This window comes from Astatotilapia calliptera, chromosome 8, assembly GCF_964374335.1.
Source record: "Astatotilapia calliptera chromosome 8, fAstCal68.1, whole genome shotgun sequence".
Lineage (NCBI taxonomy): Eukaryota > Metazoa > Chordata > Actinopteri > Cichliformes > Cichlidae > Astatotilapia > Astatotilapia calliptera.
The window spans coordinates 22380677-22400837 of NC_137429.1; the positions used below are offsets into that span (position 1 = coordinate 22380677).

Here is a 20161-nt window from a genome sequence, read left to right on the forward strand (position 1 = left end):
TTTGAAGTCCTGCCTATTTTAAATACTACTACTTTATTTGATTTGATTTCCCCACATGATTATTCATCAGAAGGCTGAAAGAGAAAATAAATTCTGCTTTTAAAAGCAGTGGAACTAATTAAGCCCACTCCTTTTAAACACAGTCAAAGGTTCTTTTGTTGACCAGCTTGCAGCAGCACCCCTCACTCTGTCACATCATGTCAATGAAAAGTAGTCTAAACGAGCTCTAATTGTATACTGTTGAAGGAAACAGAAGCATCTATAAGTGCGCGAGCACCGAAAGACCCACAAGCCAGCTGGCAGCTGTTAGCATCTGGTTCTGTGAACCTTTATTGTAAAACAGAAACGACTGGGAAAGGAGGAGAACGGGGGGTGGGGGTTCAGGTCGCGTTCAGCAAAATGAGACTTTCAGAGAAACAGAGGGAAAAACAGAGAGCAAGAGCAGCAGAAAGGGTGCTCCCAGTGCTGGGATGACAGCTTCGTAACACTGTTACATAACTCCAACATCTGAAAATAATTTTTATTGTAACAAACCCCCTAACCTCCTGCCCTAGTTGCAGAGGAAACAACTTTTTTTCTTCCTTCAGATGTACAACAACAAACTCCTGGGCAGGCTGTCAGCAAACAAAGACAGAGTGGACACAAATTTAAAAAACTGTTGGACTGGGTGCACATTACAGCTCACAAGCATCTGATAGAGAATTTTTTTCTGGCTTGAGAAAGTCTTTTTAATACTTACTGATTGTATTCTTACAAGTCTCTTTCCTTCAGGTGCTCTTTAGAGTTTTATGGGGCTCTTTCTGCTTCATCCTCTCCTCTCCTTTTTCTGTTACTGTATATAACATCTAATAAAAGCCTGGCTCTTAATTTGCTTCAGCAGAGTTTTTATTAGACACAGACCTTTGGGGACACAGGTTTCTAGTTATTACAAGAGTTTAAGTGACATGCAGGTGCAGATCCAAGCGTACGAAACGACAGAGCTTCATAGACAGCTAGCTGCTAGTGCTACACATTCTTCTACCTTTGCTTTCAAGGAAACTTATCATTAGTCACATGACATATTTGCAGATGTGTCGCAATGCTGATTAAAAAGATCTATCATGTTCTATTACAAGGCAGATTTTTTACACAGTGACTAAACAGACACACAAAACTTTAAATGTGGTTTGCGTTCATTGCAAAAGCAAAAGACATAACACAAAACCATATAAACCTGCAAGAGAGAAATGTGTCAAAATGCAGAATCCTCAAATGACTTTGTAAAGTCTAGAACAAACTCAAGAAATTCAATCCAGCCACACACAGCTTTGTTTTTAGTCGAGTGTAGGAATGCTTGAGATGTGACATAACCTCTACGAGAGTTTCCCAATCTCTGCAGATTGGTGAAAGGTTTGATGTTATCGAGCGTTGCCAACAGATATTCTTGTTTGTGCAGAAAGACAACTCTGTTCTCACACTTACTGGAACTTAAAACAATTTTACAGTTTATTTAGCCAAAGAGGTGACATGTCAGGGAGAAAATACTTAAGATTTGTCATTTGTTATGACAAACGTTGGTGGTTCTTCTTTTTGTGTTTCACATATAGCTTTAATAATGTATGCTAGGCACATCCTAGCCTACAGCCCTGATTTTTGATTCTTGTGACTCGTGTCTGAGTCATCCTGATGAAACAGGAGTCCTGCCAGTTCACGGTGACCTCTGTTACATTCATCAGCGAACACTAAGTGCGCCACATTTGGTGTTGGCAGGTGAGTCACAGGCTAATAGGTCTTCTATTATTCAGAAACACCAGAGCACACCGGGTTGGTGATGATCATAGAGCACATGCCTTCTGTTTGTGGGCCTACTTGTTCCCACAGCTTGCACCTGTGACAGCAGGAGCTTAAACCTTCAGTTAGCTGCAGGAGTTTTTGAAACATGACACAGTTTTTGTCTTATACCTCTGTACACCACTACAGTGAATTTTAAATCAAGCAAGGCATGATTGAAGCGCAGACTTTCAGAGGCTCAAAAAGGACAATTGATAAAAGATGTTGAGTGGATTGCTATCATTACAACTCTAGATATAAGGTCTAAGGAGATGTGGATGCAAATGAAGGTGACCATAAAAAGGCTGAAAAACACAATGCAACTGTTCAGATATTTATCTGTACATGTGCAATTCCATCCAAGTGTAGCAAGTAGGACAGAAATTACTGTTTAAAAATCATAATTATTTCTCCTGCTTGCAGCTGGTTAACAGACTGTCTTTGTTCAGGAAGTACTAGATGTAATAGATTAGAGGAAAATGTGACCTAAGCTACGTGCTCGCCTCGTCTTCTTCGTTTGTTTTCACTCTCACAGTTTCTTTTTTTTGTTTTGCACTTGCCTGGAACTCTAAGTGAGGGACTACACAACCTTAGCATAATTTTAGAGATTCCCTGATCAATTGGTTGATGAACAGAATCTGCCAATTTTCAGCTGACTGGCCATGATCGGTGTCGGGCCAGTCAGCCTCAAATCTATGCAATTCTGTGCCAATTCCACTCCAACTTGACTTTTGCCTTCCCAAAAAAAAAAAAAAACCCCCAAAAAACCCAACACATTCTGTTTGGTAATAATACACTTTTTCACATTGGTTTGGCTATAATTCTGCCAGACTGCCTTATAATGCTGATGCTAGCACAACAGGCAATAATTTAACAGTGTAGCATGAGCAGTTTTCTCAGTCTGTCGTGAGTAAACTCAAATTGTTCAAAAATCTTGTCTCTTCTTTGCATTGCAGTCATTTTAGCAAAGATATAATGTATTACTCCTAATTCTGCATGAACTGCTGGGTTCATTCAACTCTGTTTGCATACAAGAAGAACCAAAACACAGCACAGTAACCACATTGCCATCTAGCATATTAGGAGGTGTAATTACAGAGACAAAGACATGTAAAACATGTTAAAGTGTGACGCATGCAATTCTTTTCAGATTTTAAATTAAAATAAATTTGCAGAAAAATAACCTTTTTCTTTTATTAAAACTCCTAGAAAGAAAATTTGAACAGGCCAAGAACTGAACTGTCAGGCCAGATTTTTCTTATAAAAATTGAAATCAGTAGTTTTCCATTGTTATTTTCTAATTAATTCACATCCAGTTTACTGAATGTATTCAATACCTTTTAAAAAAAGAAAAAAAAAAAAAAAAAAGGCCATTTTGTGGTAGTTCGTAAAGAAAAGGAAAGATGTAAAGATAAAATAAATTAGGAATTTGCTGCTGCGTTGAAAAACAGCAAGATTGACTGTCACGGTCCATCCACTCATTCATCGTCTTAAACCGCTTACCCAGTATACGATGACAGGCTGGAGCCTGTTCCACCTGCCACAGGGCAAGAGGCGAGGTACAGCCTGGCCAGGTTGCCAGTCTATGGCAGAGTTATTATTGCATAAATAAGATAGCCAGTCAGTTTATTTCCCATTGCACTGGGATTACCTTGTTTCCATATTTTACACTTCCAGTTTTAAGTGGATAACATTGGGTTTAGTATGTTTGGTACCATGTTAGTAATATAGTATTATTCCAATACTATTATTCCCATACATGATTACAATTACCCCTGCCATACAATGCACAACTACTGCAGTAATGTGAAGGCAGCACACATTCTCATTAATAAAGCACTCTATTGCCTTCATTTTCTGTCTTGCTACTCACAGCACCAATTATAAATGTGCAAATGTGTGCTGTAGCTGTGCTCAAAATACACACCGCAGCATAACCGTGTTTGTGAAGCAGAATATCAAAAGGTTTCATGTTGTACACAGCATGTTGCATTCAAGTGATAAAAAACTGATATTAGCTGGGGTAAATGTGTGTCCATCTGTCAGCTTTGAAACTGAATTGCACGTTGTAAGATGTGTGCTTGTGTGTCTTTAAAGATCACTGAGCTACATGAGTGGGCTTGTACCTGTGGGTGTGCAGGCATTGTGTTCTTGTTGCTACGAGCAGACCTGCGAAGTGCTTTTATTTAGCTTTAGGCAACAGATCTGAGTGAGGTTTTTTTGGATATGCTCTCACACTTCTCATTATCTAACAGGAATTTGCAGGATTGTAAATCAAAGATGTATGTGTGTGTCTGTGCTTGTTCAAATACCATGCTCTCAGGACACACAGTCAAAAAACATTTTTTTAATGAAAAAATGGAAGCCTACCAATTCCCAGAAGAGCATGTCCAGATTCTGACAGTGACACCAGTTGTGAAAAAAGTGTGTGTGTGTGTGTGTGTGTGTGTGTGTGTGTGTGTGTGTGTGTGTGTGTGTGTGTGTGTGTGTGTGTGTGTGTGTGTGTGTGTGTGTGTGGGTGAGTCACAGGTAGCCTGTGGGTGTGTGCGTGGTGTGCTGGACACACTTAAGATCTAAGCTTCTTGCAGGACTTGCCTGTGTTGCATAAATATTCTCCTGCCTGTGTGTTTATTAGACTGGATGCTGTTTACATTCACCAAAAGCTACGACATTTGGTGTCCCGTTGTTTGGACTCAATCTGTTTTGCCGTGTTGCTAGGAAGCACAGATTTGTGCTGCAGTTTCATAAACTCCAATGTGCATAGATCCATCTATCACCACATGCATAAAGATATGAAGCATGTCCAGGGAAAATATGACCAAAAGCGTGTTGTTGCAATTATGTTGTATAATTTCATGTGTGTTAATGATTTTTTGGGAATTACGGAGAATACCTAAAGCCATGAAAGAATTACTGTTATAAAAGAAAGAAGACATGCAGCTGGATTGTGTCGGTTGCAGCTGTTTGCAGGGATAAGAGTAAAACAACTTTTCCTTCCGTCCCTCCTCTCTTTAATTTTTATATTTTTTCTACCTTTTGGAATATTCAGTTCTTTCTGCATTTCTTCTTCTTTCTTTCCACGTTTATTCCTTCGCTTTCTCGCCATCTATCAGTCCCTCCATCCTATTCTTCCCTCTCCTTTTCACTCCTACTCTCAGCTTGACAGAATGATCTGGGGTCTCTGCTGCTGGCAGCATCCCAGTAGGTTACATAACAGTACCAGCAGCCTCCCCTGAATCACTGCTGGGCTACGCTAGCCTCAGCAATGATAAATATCCTAACTACTACCCAAAAGCATGAGTGTCTGGGATCACATTATATTCACATTTTTAATTTTTCACACTGATCATTTCAGCCTCATGCAAATAAGACCCTACATCCCAATGTAATCTATAGCCCGTCATGTGTCGAAGATGAAGAAGCATGTGATATTTATCTGTCTTTGTTTACAAGTCTGAATGACACGGGGATGCAAATCCAAAATCTCACTTCAAGGAATTTCAGCAGGAGGCTATCAGCTCCACTCTTACATTTCACCCTTTTCGTGACCATGTTTTAGCAGACAACCTCTCTTAGTCTGCAACTACCTCTAGTTTGTAAAGGGGTCATTTGCAGTCAAGTCCTGAAGGTCAAAATGGTTTAAGTGACCAGAAAGTACAAGAGGTTATTTAAAAACATGGAGGCTTTTTCTGGATCAGACAGTTTGAACTCGCCTCTGTGCCTGTAACAGAAAATTCTGCAGGTTTTAAATTCATAGCAAACATTGCAGCATCTAGTAGTTGCAGGTATATTGCTTCTTCAATCAGCTGTCAGCTGCAGACAGCGCTGACACTGTCTCATTCCATTTATCATTTAAAAACCTCTTTCTACTCTGAGTGGCAGTAGACGTAGTTTACATTGTGATCTGGAACAATCTGTTCTGACTGAGCAGGTCATTTCTGCTTAAATCCAGAGCAAAATCAGTGACGCCTCTAACCTAATTTCCCCCCAGCCTCAGTCTCCATCAGTGAGCCCGGCATATGCCTCTATCCCTCCTCTCTCAGCTAACCTCTGACTCTCCAAGTTCGCCCGGATCCTGGCCCACTGCCTGCAGTCACTCCTCGGGCAGAACTGCTGCCCTGGCTGGACAGTTCACAGCTGCTGAGCCTTCCTCTTCCCTCTTCCAACCTGCACAGCTCCCTCACCCCCTAACTTCCACTTAGGGCACACTCTACAAACCTGGACTCACAGCCCCGCCTAGCTTCTGTGCCCTGCGGATCTAATTTACACACATGTACTGCATACACATGATTATATATATCCAAAAGGTTGCAGCGTTGCAGCTAAAATCTAAGGTGGCACTTTGCATGATTAAAGATTTCACATGTATTTCACCTTAAGGTCCATCTTAAGGTAGACCAAACTTTCAATTGTTTCCTTAAGTTTAAAACAAAATGCACGAGGACTAGAGACTCAAATGGGCTTTACCTGACTGGATAGTCATATCCCTCTGCACCATGCTGAAGGGAGACTTCACCTTCCTGGCAAGATTATGGATTCATATTCCAAAGACAGCCAGCGTTGTTCATTTGAGAAAACACAGGAGTCTGAGGAGAAGTCCGACAGCAGAAAAGCCACAGTAATGCTGTCACAGGGAGCTGGTACTCCACAGGTACTCCACCTCACAGTCCTTTTCTCTGAACTGTCTTGTCTACAAGTGCATGCACGCCCCAACAGAAAGGGCGTGTGTAGGTCTGTGCGTCTGTGTCTTATTGCTCCCTGGATAAGAACAAGATCCACCCATACACTGTTCCGTGAACGAGTTTTAAGCTCTTCTTAAAAAGAAAAGGGAAACTTTTGGTCACTCCTCTGCACTCTAAAACAAGAATAAAAACAAGCCGATTCCAAACCTCACCTCCTCAAGTCCAAGTGACACACCCCCTCTTCTCTTCCTTTCCACTTTCCTTCACTATCCTTCTGTTCCCTCTCTGGGAAATTATGCAATACAGCCATTTCAGACATGACCTCCCTTCTTCCCCCCGCTCTTTACGACATCCCCATCCTCCTTCTCGTGTTGCTCTCGCAGCCCACACTCAAGCAAGTTTTTCCAGCTCAAAGTTTCAAATGATCTCAATTCCATTATCATAGCATAACCAGGTTTTTTGGCACAGAAAACCTCAGAGACAAGTTTGCAACTGGGAAGGCAGGAAATGTAAAACGCTTTCAAGACTAGTCTTGGTTTATATCAGCCTTCCACCTTAAAAACAGAGCTGGCTCCCTATTCTTCTCTCTTGCATAAGCATTAATGTATACAGACCTGACCATCCTGAAAAACATGCCACCTATCTCTACGCCGTGTTTAACAACAAATGTCCCAGCCTTCATCCAGTACAGTTAGCATACTGTACAACCTGGTATCAGAGATAAAGCTTTGCTAACCTTCCCAATGCAGGTTCTGCGCTTCCACTGCAACACATGTGCGTGTGCAGAAATGTGCATGCAATCACACGCAGTGCTGTAAAGGCATCTAGATAAGCTGCAGGGGTGTCTGCAGCAACATGCTTGCTCCTGGCTACCACACTGAAGTGTAAGGAGAAGGCCAAGAAGAGCAGGGGTTGTTTAAATAAGGGAGTGATGGCCTGAGGCTGTGAGATGGTGAAGTAAACAGGGTGTTGGGACAAGCAGCCACAGAGTCACTCTTAAATACTTCCGTACCGACATAAACATATTTGAAATAATGTTCAAGAAACACGAAGTTTCTTATCTTATTGCTTTCAGTGCACTCTAAAAGTTAGCCGTCTACTGCCTTAACTCTGTTTTCCATTGTACTTTGTAACTCAGATTTTTATTGTATGTGTTATTGTGCATTGTTCTCTCCCACTGTTGATTTATAAATCATTGACTGATCCAACCTTGCCTAACCTTCATCTCCACACAAATCAACACCAAGTCAACTAACTTTCCCTCCAAGTAAATGGGTGACCAACGCCCAGCTGGGAACAATGGCCAATATGGCTGAAAATTCTGATATGGCAAGATGCATGTGTGAGTGTGTTTGACTGACCTTCTAATACATTCTGGAAACAAATGTTGTGGACTGATGAAGCTGAAATAGATTTTTTGTGGGGCTCTATGATCAAAGGTAGGGCTGGGCTATCAGCCGATAGCTTTCGTTTTGTTTTGTATTATAAATTAGATACTTCCTCCTTCCTTTTATAGCCCTGCGCTCACAGCCATCCCTATAAGTTCAACCTTACTCACAGCTTAGTTCAGCTCAAGCCAAGATGACAGAAAATGAGTCTTTGGTCAGCAAAATCTTTCTAAAAGGCATAACAAGGTTTCCATAGATAAACACGCAGAAGGATTATTAGTGTTTGACTACAGCCGCCTTTGCTTCCACAAGATCTCAGATGAGTTGGCTTCAACTCTCCCCATAGCTTCCATTCTGCCCTCCACAAGAGCACAAGCCCACTTTATGGTTAAAAAACACCAGCTAGTCTAGGCATACTCCCTACCAGATGACCAGCTGCATGTCTTCGCTTACAAAGTAAAATCCACAATGGACTATTTCAAGAGGTGCAAGCTAAAGGTTTTGCCATTTCCCTCATAGTCCACTGAGGACTATGGACATAAATAGCACTGCATGCAAGATGGGTCAAGAGAGAGCAGAAGCCCTTTGCAGAAAGAATGGATGAAAACTAGAAGAAGTCGATGACTCTTAGCTACAAAAATGTTTTAACAAACTTTGACTTTTGCTAAGTATTTTCTGGTTACTTTTGAAACTGTAACAAACGGATACGTTTTTAAAGAAATTCACTAGAAAATGTTACTTATACCTTTTTGGAAACAGCTCAAGTTTTGCTCTCTTAGCTACCAAGCATTTTCTTGACACTATGCCACTAAGCGCTGCTTCACTTGTAATTTAGCATTATGACCTTAAACAAATCAAAGACATTAATCCAGCAAACGTAACCTTTCCACTGTGACTAAAGGAAGATGCTCAAGTAACTCAGAAGAACAAAATACTCCAAGCTCTATCCTAATTCCAGACATAAAAAGGGTCTACAGAGTGTTAACTCCACAGAGCAAACATGCAGCACACTCTAATCTACTGTAGCGGGAGGTCAAAGCTGAGGAGCAAGCCAATTAGGCACAGAAGCTTCTTCACTCCCTTCCTTCTGGAGACTTCAGTGCACACAGTCTTTTACATACACGTAGTACCACGTCAGAACTTAAATCTCGGTCTCTCGCTTGTCTTTAGACGCCCTCGATGGTGAGCTAATCTCTCTACTGACTAATGACCAAGAGGTACAGGCGCATCTGACATTTAACTTCTGCCTCCCAGACAAGTGCTTTCCACACCTTCCACGTGTCCTCAACTTACGTAACATATTCCCCAAGCACACCTTTTCTTTGCTTGGAGGATTTTATGTTCACTTCTATCAGGCATGAGAAGTGTTCGACAAAATCTTAACTTGGGGCAGAAGCAAGAGTGCTGCTGTCAAGCGTTTCCTACACATCATCCTAGAAAAAGGACATTTCTGAAAAGCCAACAGGGATAACTGTAAATGCAACACTTATTCATTTTGACATAATAGTAATGTATATAATGGCAAACATCTAATGGCAGAAAAGCCCAAACAAACAGTGTGACGCTACAAGACAACAGAGGGACAAAGTGTTTTTAAAACTGCTTTACAAAAACTCGTGGTGAGAGCCAAGAGTCAGGCAGTAGGGCAGAATACTACTTCATCAAAAATGAGCAGAAAACATACATGTTGAAAAGCAGCCCTGCACATAAGCGTGAATTTTTACAGAAGGACACAATTACTGAAGCAAACCTGGTGTGACATGCTCAAAGGAAGTGTTTATACCACGTTTTTACGCCAGAAAAGTTGTTAGACGCGGTGGCTGCAATATGACTGGGGGGGTCAGGTGGGTCTGTTCACTAAAATTTAATCTTGCACTCTATCAAAGCAACGCTTCCATCGACTATGTCACTAATTGGCGTTTCAGAAACTGCAGGGCTGTAGCACAGAAAGAGCAGGCAGAGGTAAGTTTATGAAGAGAAACTGACGTGTTTAAACCACAATCTTACAGATCTGAATCGCATTTAACTCTGTTTACATGCAGCTGTGATAAAATACTTAGTGTGTGATTTAATCAAACATCCTGGCACAGTGAATGGTAAAATGGTATCAATTCATAAAAGCTGGATTTTAGAACCTTTTTAACTTCTTTATCGTTTTGGAGAGCAAGCTCTTATGTGTAAAAACGTCTAATTAAAATAACAGTCGTAGCTTTGGATGTATTTGTGCCACGTGAAAGATGTCTGCTGTGGTTTCTTTATCCAAAACCTAGCATCAAACTGAAGCGGTGGTGGCTGAAAAACACAAAGGTCATGCGCGTCACTGTCTCACCATTCTTGCGCTCCTGTATAGGCAGCAGATTGGGAGCAGGCTGAAGGGAGAGCTCCTGAAGCTCGCTGGTCACGGCGTCGCTCTGGGGGCTCGAGGCCGAGCCTGGCACACTGGCAACTTCCATACTGCCAGGATTTGGCTCCTCCCCTTTCTGTGAGTCCATCGATGCCAAGGTGACAGAAAGACCTGGAATCGTTTTTTCAAAAGGGAAAGAGAAAGTGTAATGTCTCGTGAAATAATCAGAGGACACAGAGTAGAAAGCTCCATATAAAGGGACAGTGATTACTGCAACTAGTGCATATGTATGCAGTTTTTATTTAGGAATTGACCAAACAGGATTATATATACACACACATCTATTTTTTCCATTTTTTTGTAGCATGTAGCTCTACACAGGAAATGAATAAACAAATTAAAGTGTGGCTCATAACTGAGTCAGTTTGTACTTTTCTGAGCTATACTGACTATGAAGCGCTGTTGCAACATGAATAATATTCCCTTGGTCTAATTGCTGAAGCCGCAGTGACCTCCATTCTTCCAATTGCAATTCATTTCCCCATTAAAAACAAATCTATTAATGAATTACTAAGAATTGGATTTAAGAAATTCCAGTGTTCAGCTTGTCCTTTATGTAGTTAGAGGAACCCTCAACTATGCCACGCTATAAAAACAAAACAATACTCCAGACATGTTCACAGGCTTTGACAAGTCTGGAAAACATAGTTCCAGGAACCTGAGTCCTAGTCCCAGAAACCGTTCAGTCTGACTGCCTGTCTCTTTCATACACAAATAACTTGGGAAAGAGAAAGAATGCTGGACTGTAGACCAGGGATTAAATCAGCCATCACGGAAGAATTTGCATGTTTCAGCTTTTACAACTGTTGCTGTGGCCGCTGTTCTAAAAAGGCAGCTTATGTTTTGTTTTGTTTTTTACTTCTTAACAACCTCAGCACGATTTCCATACATTTAGCCTGGGTAACGAGTCGCCATCAGAGCTCGAGGTATCTCATAAAGGAAGCTATTAAAGAAAAAAAAGTGCCTGTCTAGCTGTGTGTTGCCTTGCACTTGCAGAGAGGCAAAGTCCCTCCTTGGGAAGAGTTAAAGTAACGTTGAACGTTGAGTTGAGGAAGTGTATAAAAAACTTAAATGCTTCCATATAGTCAATTTGGACTAAATGGAGCCTCGAGACAAAGAGTTCAGAAGACACTTCCCTATCTGAGGCTGCCCACTCCTTGTAAACCTGTAATGAGCGATGGGAATAATGCTAATGTAACCTAAACTAATGTGCGGGTTTAAACAAGCTAAACCTGTTTTTAGCAACATAAGCGTTCAGTTTAGCTCAGGCTACTTGGCTTTAGTGGCAAGTGTCACTATATAAATGCAATTCATTATCATATTATTAGCATGGATATCTTCTAATGTTTCCATGGAAATTTTATGCAAAGCACAAACACACAGAGCATTAAACTGCTCGGTAATGAGCCAAAAGTCGTACATCTCACTGACTTTTGAATAACTTTACTCCATTTCTGGTTCTCCATCAAGTTTAGGTGACTATTGCTGTGTTTACAGTGTGAAAGTGATGCAACAGGTGCAATTGTGTAAAATGTGCTCTTGATGCGATTAACACTTCATTGGCGTAATGGTTGGGGGCAAAAAAAATTCTTAAAATCGCTGTTGCTTTCTGACTGGCAGGTACATTTATAACAAACTGGTTAAGCGTGTGAAGAAGCGAAGCCTGAAGGCTAACCTTCCTGTGAATAGTCAAACCATTCAAACCCATGTAATGGAAGAGATTTTCCTGATTTGCTGGCACAAGCCTGGTGTAACTGGTTCCTTTCTCAAGCACTCCTCTGGACTGAGCAGGCCCGGTAACTTTTGACAGCTACTCGCTAATGGTTGTTTACAAAGGCAGGACCTGCTGCTGTGCTGTGTGCTGATTTCCCTCTTGCTCTCTGCAAATATGTGTTTTCTAGCTGTGGGGTTCGGATGGGGATTCTGTCATTACTGCACAGCGGGGCTGCAAACAATGAGGCAGTGTTGTCTGAGATGCTGCTCCTCTCGTTCTCTCACAATCAAACACAAGCTCACACGTCTGAATAGCGACACACTAACCGCACGACACTAAAGTTTCTCTTGATCTCACTGGATCACTGCACGTTTGATCGCGACAGACATAAAACATTTAGATAACATTTGTGTTCTATCAAATGCTATTTTTAAGTCAATTAAAACAGAGAGATAAAAAAAAATGTGAACCTATCAGAATGTATGTGAATAGTTTTACTTTTTATGGAAAATACTAATAATTTTGAGTTGTTAAAACTGGATTGAAAATCTGTCTTCTCTCATCTGTGGGGCTGAGTTTCCTCACAAACTGATTTTAATAAAATTTTTATCCATCTGAGAATACGAGCGGGTTCACATTGGCAGCTACTGTCCAAGATGGTAGAGTTGGGGGTTCAACAAATGGACAAGAGATCCTCTAAAGAAACAACTAAACATATTGTTCAGTCATTTATCTGGCACAAGGCTTTTACTCAGTAAGTATCTGCACCTTATGCAGAGCATCCATCCATCCAATTTTAGGGTCTAACCCAGCTGTGAAAGGGTGAGAAACAGGTCGCCAGTCTATCACGAGGCTAACACAACCCGCTTTTACAAATTATAAACCAGATTCTCTCATTACTAGTCAATGATGGACCTAATAAAATACAGCTAAAAATTAGCAAAATATTATAATTTAATATGATTTAATAAGATGACAATTATTTAAACAAATTATATAGCTGGTCCAAATAACCCTGTATCAGTGCGTATACATGTTACAGACAGAAATCAAACTGCATAAGCATTTTTTCACCATTCTGTCCAGCTGTCAAAATCACCTGATATTTAACAATGATTTTTTGACCTGATCATGCAAGAGATTTGTAATCATTTTACAGATGACAACAGCCAAAACTAGTCTATCTAGACAGCCTGACTGCTCACCCAGAGAAAACAAATCCAAAAACTGGTTTAGAAAGACTCAGAAAACCTTGACAATGTTGCTAAAATAACATTAACTCAATAATTGAGACTAAATCTTGTATTGTAATTGTATAAAGAAATTATTTAGTGCTGTATCTACATGAGCTCAATAACAGCGTAAGCCAACATGATGAGACAAGCAAGATAATGCATGCACTTGCTTCTTCAATCTGATGTGTGATCTTTGTCTCAGTACACCACTCTGAGATGCCTATCTCCTCGACAACAGGTGAGAAAAACTGCGAGGTGTTATGTCTGCAGCTTTTGTCGATGCCTCACACAAAAGCTAGCTTAATACAATAACAGCCAGTGACCTAAATATCAAGTGTCACACATTAAATTAACCTCCAAATCACAAATGAATACGATAGATCTTCACAGTTGCCTCATCCCTACTTTCCCCAACAAACAGCTGCTGTTCAAACATGCATAATGTGCTATTCTGCTGAATAGTACATTCAAATGCTGAAACACACTGGAAGCATTCCTCCCTACACGCCCACACTAGCCTTTCAGATATGCATCATCATTACACTGGTACACACTGCGAGGCACACACGTCCTGACAGCCAAGGCTGTTTCACCATCAGTCACAGGAAACCAGCTACCAAGAATTACAAGAGCTTTTCAGTTCCCCAGCAAACAGGTAAAAGGATGTGGTTGCAACCTGGCTTATCATAAACTAGGCCAGATGTGAACAAGGCTTGTTGCTTACCTGTGTTACAAAATCTGGAAGGGGGGTTTTCCCATTTCAGGAGGACAGAGCTTTGAACGGTCCTGTAAAGTAAAATAAGAACAAAGCTTCAGTACAAATAGTCTGTTATACCCCTTTGCTCTTCTGATCCACTACTTGTACGTACTATGATGCTGAGCAGCTGTATCACAGTAACCAGGGCATGTGCAGGGAAAAAAGAAAAGAAAAAAGATCTACAATAGTACAAGACTCATGACAACTGATAAGATGGGCTAAAGAAATCCACGTTTCAGGAGGCCTTTCCACAGATGTCATGGGGCCGCAGCCTGCAGCTGTCACTGTCCAAAACACACAGGCATGCTAAGCTATTGTTAGCCTGTCTGGGTGGGAGTGAACCTAAACATTCAATACGCGAGCCAAAGTCGGGCTGCTATAGAAAAGCGGACACACGCGACATACTGGACGTGAAACGCTATCAACTACAACAATAAAGTATTTAACGCTGACACCGGCTTTAGCTGAAAACTCTTCGACTCCCCTGCTGACTGCAGACACAGACACCCCAAGTTAGCTAGCAACCGTTAGCATGCCATTACAACATCACCCCTAAGTGCCAACGCCTACGATCAGTTATCTGCCAGGCTGTTACTCTCGCTGAATAGAAATTAAGCTGCTGCTCTAAGTCCAAACCATGAATTCGTATTTTTATGCTTACTCATAATGTTCGCCACTTGTGTGTTGTGTCTGTGAGGATAAACGCCTTTGGCATCACAGCGCCACCCCCGAATCACAAAGGAAACTTTAACCGGAAAACCCTCCTCTGCGTGGGACGCAGAGACCCACTTCCTTCGCTACGCCGTTCCCACGGGCTCAGCCCGCTTCGGTAACAGGAGAAATAAGAGCGGAGCTTTGCCCGCATATCCCTGTAAAACACTGCCTTCGCCACAAAAATAGGTATGCTGTTTAACTTGAAGTGCAGAATGTGTTTGCACTTCTGAGAACTGTTTCTGTCACACATGCGCAGTCTCTGTCTCCCTCTAGTGTTCAACTGCGTGTACTTCAGGACACACGGAGCTACAGGTATTATATAGGTATTATTAGGTATGTCTCCAAAATAAAGAAGCGCGTTTTTCTATGTGATTTTCACTTCGGTCTGATGTTTGCAATACTACAGTCTTTTTTCTTTGTAATATAATTAATCCAATAAAGTATGTTTTATGTGATTTTTAATAAAGAAAGCCAAACTGACATGCTAATTCTTAGTTTGAAAGACAAACAGATGCATTTAGGTAAAAGTAAATAAAAAAAGTATTTATGGATGTGTGTAATGTAGTTATTGATTCAGATTATTTGGATTTTTATTTGTAGAGTATTCAGTGTTTTATTTTATGGTAAAGATTGTTCTGCAAACCAAATAAAAAATAATAGGTCAATTTTTATACATAGCCCCGGATTTTCTGTTTGGTGCACTTAGATTTCTAAGTCTGGATTTCTATCTAGCTTTCCTTTAAACTTTATACTTATTAGCCCTCGGATTGCCATTGTAATTCAAATAATGGCTGAGAAATCAAAGGAACCATAAATGATTTTATGCACCATTCACAGTTTTACTGTAATCACCACATGTACTTAAACAAAGACAAGCACATGCTGCTGGCAGGATCAGTCAGGTTGTTCTTCAGGTACCCACCCGGCCAGGAGACACCCTTCAGTCAGGGGCCCCAGATGGATTTTAAGTTCTTCCACTTTACCTTCAGTGTGTATTGACATTCAGAGGTTCATAGGTAATTGGACGACAATTACTTCAGTTTCATGGAAAGGTGAGGACTGTTCTGTTATTTCATGACAAATGAAGCAGACATAATATATGAAGTTGATTCAGAGTCTTGAGTTTATATTTTATAGGTTTTCACTGTATAAGGCTCCCTTCATTCCTGCAATGTGAGGCTACTAGAACTGGAGCCCCCTACTACAACAAAAACAACGTTACCCAAAATCCTCTGGGCCTCCTTACATAACCAACATCTCACCAGCTCCCTTTTTAAGGAGAACATAAAATATTTGACTTTGGATTTGGTTACTGTTGAACAGATGCTTAACTTGAACGCTGCTTTGTTCTTTTGTTTCTTTTGAAGATAACAAACTTTTTAGCCCAACAGCCCAACAACAGCCCAAGTTTCATCATAATGCAGTAGCTTTCCCACTGAGTTCTATCTTTCAAACTAAGGATAAACTCTTGTTTGCGCAGTTGTCTACAAGTTCAGTCCAGTCCTGTGGTTTCAAAACTGCTCTGCCTGACTTGGTTATGACTGTGGGGCTATTTGGAAAAGTTCCAGGTGTTGGTTTTTGTAGGGAAGGAACTAGAGTGCAGTTCAACCACGCCTGTTCCCACGTGGGGGGATAACTGAACTCCTGTGCACAGTGATGCCTGTTGAAGAATCTCTGATGTGAATTCATTCTCTCTTTGTCCTTTACAGTGACCGCTGCGCTGTCGGGAAGCACTGCTGGGTCAGCACAGTGGAACCAAGCTGGCACCAAATCAAACGTTGAGCTGGGCTAAAACACATTTGTAAGTGGGACGACAAGATATGCAGAAGTACTGATCTGGTCTTTTTGAACAGCCTGTTTAGCCTCCCCGTTGGTTTGTGGGTACTGTGCACTGCTGATCACATGTTTGAAACTGTATGTATCAGCAAAGTTTGGCATATCATCCGCTGAGAACTGTGGGCCATTGCCAGTCCTTAAGATCTCAGGCACCCCGTCACATCCGAACATGGATTTCAGATGGACAGTGATATCAGGAAACTTTATGTGGTGGAGGTTGGCCATTTCAGCATATCATTTCAACAGTCCACTACCTGCAAGTACATTTTCCCTTTGATTGTAAACAGGTCTGCCCTCACCTGGGTCTCTCCAGTAGATTTGTTGGGAGCAATGGCTCATTTTGGCTCACACATGTTCTGCATGCATTTAGCTACCCCTCATGTAGCCTGCTGAGGACACTGTTTCTTAAAGCTGCAGGAATGACCAATTATGCTCTTTTTAACTAGAGGTTATCATGCACAACAAAGGAGGCATCTGCACAGTGCAGCTTTACCAAGCTTTAATGATCTGCTCTCTGGTCATCCATCCTGATACATTTTCATGACTTGGGGCTGTTAGCCACTAGCAACTAGCTGAGCCCGCTAGCCCTGAGCAGGAGAGTGCAGGTTACTGATCACAAATATTGGTTTCTCTCCTTTCTGTAGTGTTAGGTTTGTGAACCCTAGCATGCCCAGTGGTATAAAACCTTGTACAAGTATGGGCATCTTTTCTTTCTAAAGAGCTGGTTTTACATCTGTGAACATCACATTGAATACATGGTCAGGAATGACAGTCATATCAGCACCAGTGTCAATTTTAAATGTGATTGTCCTGTCCTTGGGCTTTAGATTGCAGCATGTTGTTGCTGTCTGTCAATGTGTCGTCCGCTTCATCACCTATGCAGTACATGGAAATATTTACCTGGATGTCTTCCAAAATACTTTCTGCCAAATGCTGCCATTCGGCCAAGCAGATAGTGATCCAAAGTATACATATAAAACACAGAAGGGGATTTGTTACAGCAAAGGATGAAGACCGTGAATGTGTTAGTCCAAAAACATCTGGCAGATAGAAGAACCGCATCTGAATAAAGAAGTGAGAGAAAAGTATAAGGAACTGCAGCAAAAATATGAAGACGGGAACGTACGGTAGAAAGAACGTGAGCATGACAAGAAATAATTGAAAAGGAGAAGGAAAACCTGGAGCAGAAGAATCAAGAGCTGCAGGAATGCTGCTTAAGAAAGAACATCCCAAAAAAAATGCTCCAGGGTTTTCAAAATAATGGCGATAGAACAGATGGAGGTGGAGCACAAGGAGAAAATGCATAGTAATAAAAAGAAAGAATATAAAGAAAAGGAGTTGAAGAAGAAAGAGAAAGATGACAGTTAAGGTTTGTGGAGCTGGATTCACAAGAATAAGAAGTGTTTGGGCAACTGAAGAGCAGAGGAGGCTGTCGCTTACTCTGCCTCCCTCCTTCTCTCGAACATTTCTCAGTCTTTCATTTTTACCTGTGCCTCAGGTTCAAGTTCTTAACCTTTACCTATTGTAAGTCTACATTTATTTGTATGTATTTCTTTTAAAACTGTATAACACGTACACACTTCTTGGAAATTTGTTTGCTCTTTGCTCTTGTAGCATTTCTCATTTTCATATCCTCTCTGAATACAAAATCAGCAAAGCTAAAAAGCAAGAGGAGAAGCACAAATGTTATTCCACAGTACACATGCAAATTCGAAAACAGACATTCGAAACTGACTTTTACAGTAAATGCCAAGTCATTCACCCAGCAGACAATGAGGTCTGTATTTACAGGTGAAGAACTCAGTATATTACCGTTACAAATTCACAACATAGACACCTGATCTGTGTCGCCAGACTTCATTTGTTAAAGTCAATGGTACAGTCATAGAGTTTCCAAATGAAATTGAAAAGGAACAAACCTTCCATTGCCAGTGGATTCATTATGGTGCACAGATATTTAAGACCTCAGCACTAGTTTTACTGGGACGGTGTTTGGGACATCGTTAAACAGTCCTCCAGGAACCCTAATAATCAACAAATACATTTCTTTATTTTGTACATAGGACATATATGACTTCACAAAGATTTTATAGTATGAAACTTAAGGCTGACTTTGCCAACCCACCTTTTATGACATGGCATGGGAAAGTCCTGGAGTGTCCACGTTTTGGAAATGTTTTAAGAAAATCTTTCTACTTTATAACATATTTCAGTTCCATTTCCCCATTTTTTTCAATTTTAAGGGATTTGTGTCAATTAAGAGTGCATGAGGCTCAGAAAAGTGTGTTTTTAGCTGGTTTAATAGCTGCTACAAAGTTGGTTTCCACACGGAGGAAGCTTCAGTTGCTCACTTGGCAGCAGTGGTTGCTCATTTTCATGGATGTTGCTTATCTTGAACTGCAGCCTGAACCCACAAAGCTAAAGAAGATGTTGCGTAAAATTTGAAGTCTTTATTGTACTCAGTGCCTCTCTGTCTGTTCCTCTCCCCCTTCTTTCTTTTTTCCCTTACTCTTTTTTTACATTTCTCTAAACACAATAAACATTTTATCACAAAAAAACTTTGTTTGTTAACTCAGGGTTTCTCCTTCACACATCATTTCACTCTTCCTGCAGCACAAACTTAACGGATTGCCCTCCGCTTTAATCAAACATTATCAGAGGAACAGATGATAAAATTCTGTAAAAATTCTGATAAAATTCTATAAAGAGTAACAAAACAACACGTATAAAGTGAAAACTGTGTTTATTGGCTATTCTCGGTGATAAGCAAATATACAAATGAACTGATCAGCTTTCTAATGGGTGTAGTGTGAGCTGCAATTCCAGCAGTTTATATGCAAATCAGGAGGAAGCATGAAAATATATATATTAAGGTGTCCTCTGCTTCACCAACTGACTATGCAAATTCTTGTGACAATGCAACACACTGTCTGCGCTGCTTTTACTTTAGAGAGGGCGTCCTTTGGTGGGGTTTTTGAGGTACAGTTGAACTGGTATGTGTTTAACATCATAAATGTTGGTTTGACGCCTGGTGCTTGGTGGTGACTGCGAAAGAGTAGCTTCAAATCAAAATGCTAAATTAAGAGAGAAAACTCCTGTGTCCCTCTAAATGTCAGTAAAATAAATAAAGGGGTGAGACAGTTCTCTCACTTTTCTTTAATGAAGGACAACACAAGAAGGCCATCATGTTAAGACTGCTTCAGAGGCAGTGTTGTGTTTCACATCAATTGTTTCCTGTTAATTTGTTGCACATATTGCATATACTTTTTATCACGTTTTTGTAACATCTTGATGCATGCTTGATCATCCCGGTAAGGAATTCCCAAAAAGATGATTCTGTTCATCTGGACAGCGTTTTCAGTGGGAGAAACGTTTCGTCGCTCATTCATTTTACTTCTTCAGTCTCAGCTGACTGCAAGTTTTCCCCAGCCAGTGATCAAGGAACTGACCTCACAGCCCATTGTTCATTCAGTGGTGCTAGTTGCAGTCATTGTGAAAAGGTACTGTTTATAAGGTTGGGGGAAACTGCAGTCAGCTGAGACGTTTCTCCCACTGAAAACGTTACATCCAGATGAACAGAATCAACCTCTTGGGAAGATTTTGTACCAAAAACAAATTTCAA

The 20161-nt window shown here is 40.8% G+C and overlaps 1 protein-coding gene across 4 annotated transcripts in view; it reads right to left on the minus strand.

Annotated features, from left to right (window-relative positions):
* The window catches only part of mrtfab (myocardin related transcription factor Ab), a 39992-nt gene extending 25202 nt beyond the window's left edge, over positions 1-14790 (minus strand). For 2 of the 4 annotated variants that reach the window (XM_026177183.2, XM_026177180.2), the window contains exons 1-3: positions 14651-14790; positions 13957-14018; positions 10209-10394 (exon numbers count right to left, since the gene is read on the minus strand). In XM_026177183.2, coding sequence (XP_026032968.2) covers positions 10209-10371 — 163 coding nt within the window. In that variant the 5' untranslated portion in view covers positions 10372-10394; positions 13957-14018; positions 14651-14790. Of the gene's footprint in view, positions 1-6276; positions 6684-10208; positions 10395-13956; positions 14019-14101; positions 14192-14650 lie in introns of those variants that run through there. The other 2 variants (XM_080305594.1, XM_026177184.2) reach the window with 2 other exon arrangements.
* Positions 14791-20161: the final 5371 nt, after the last annotated feature.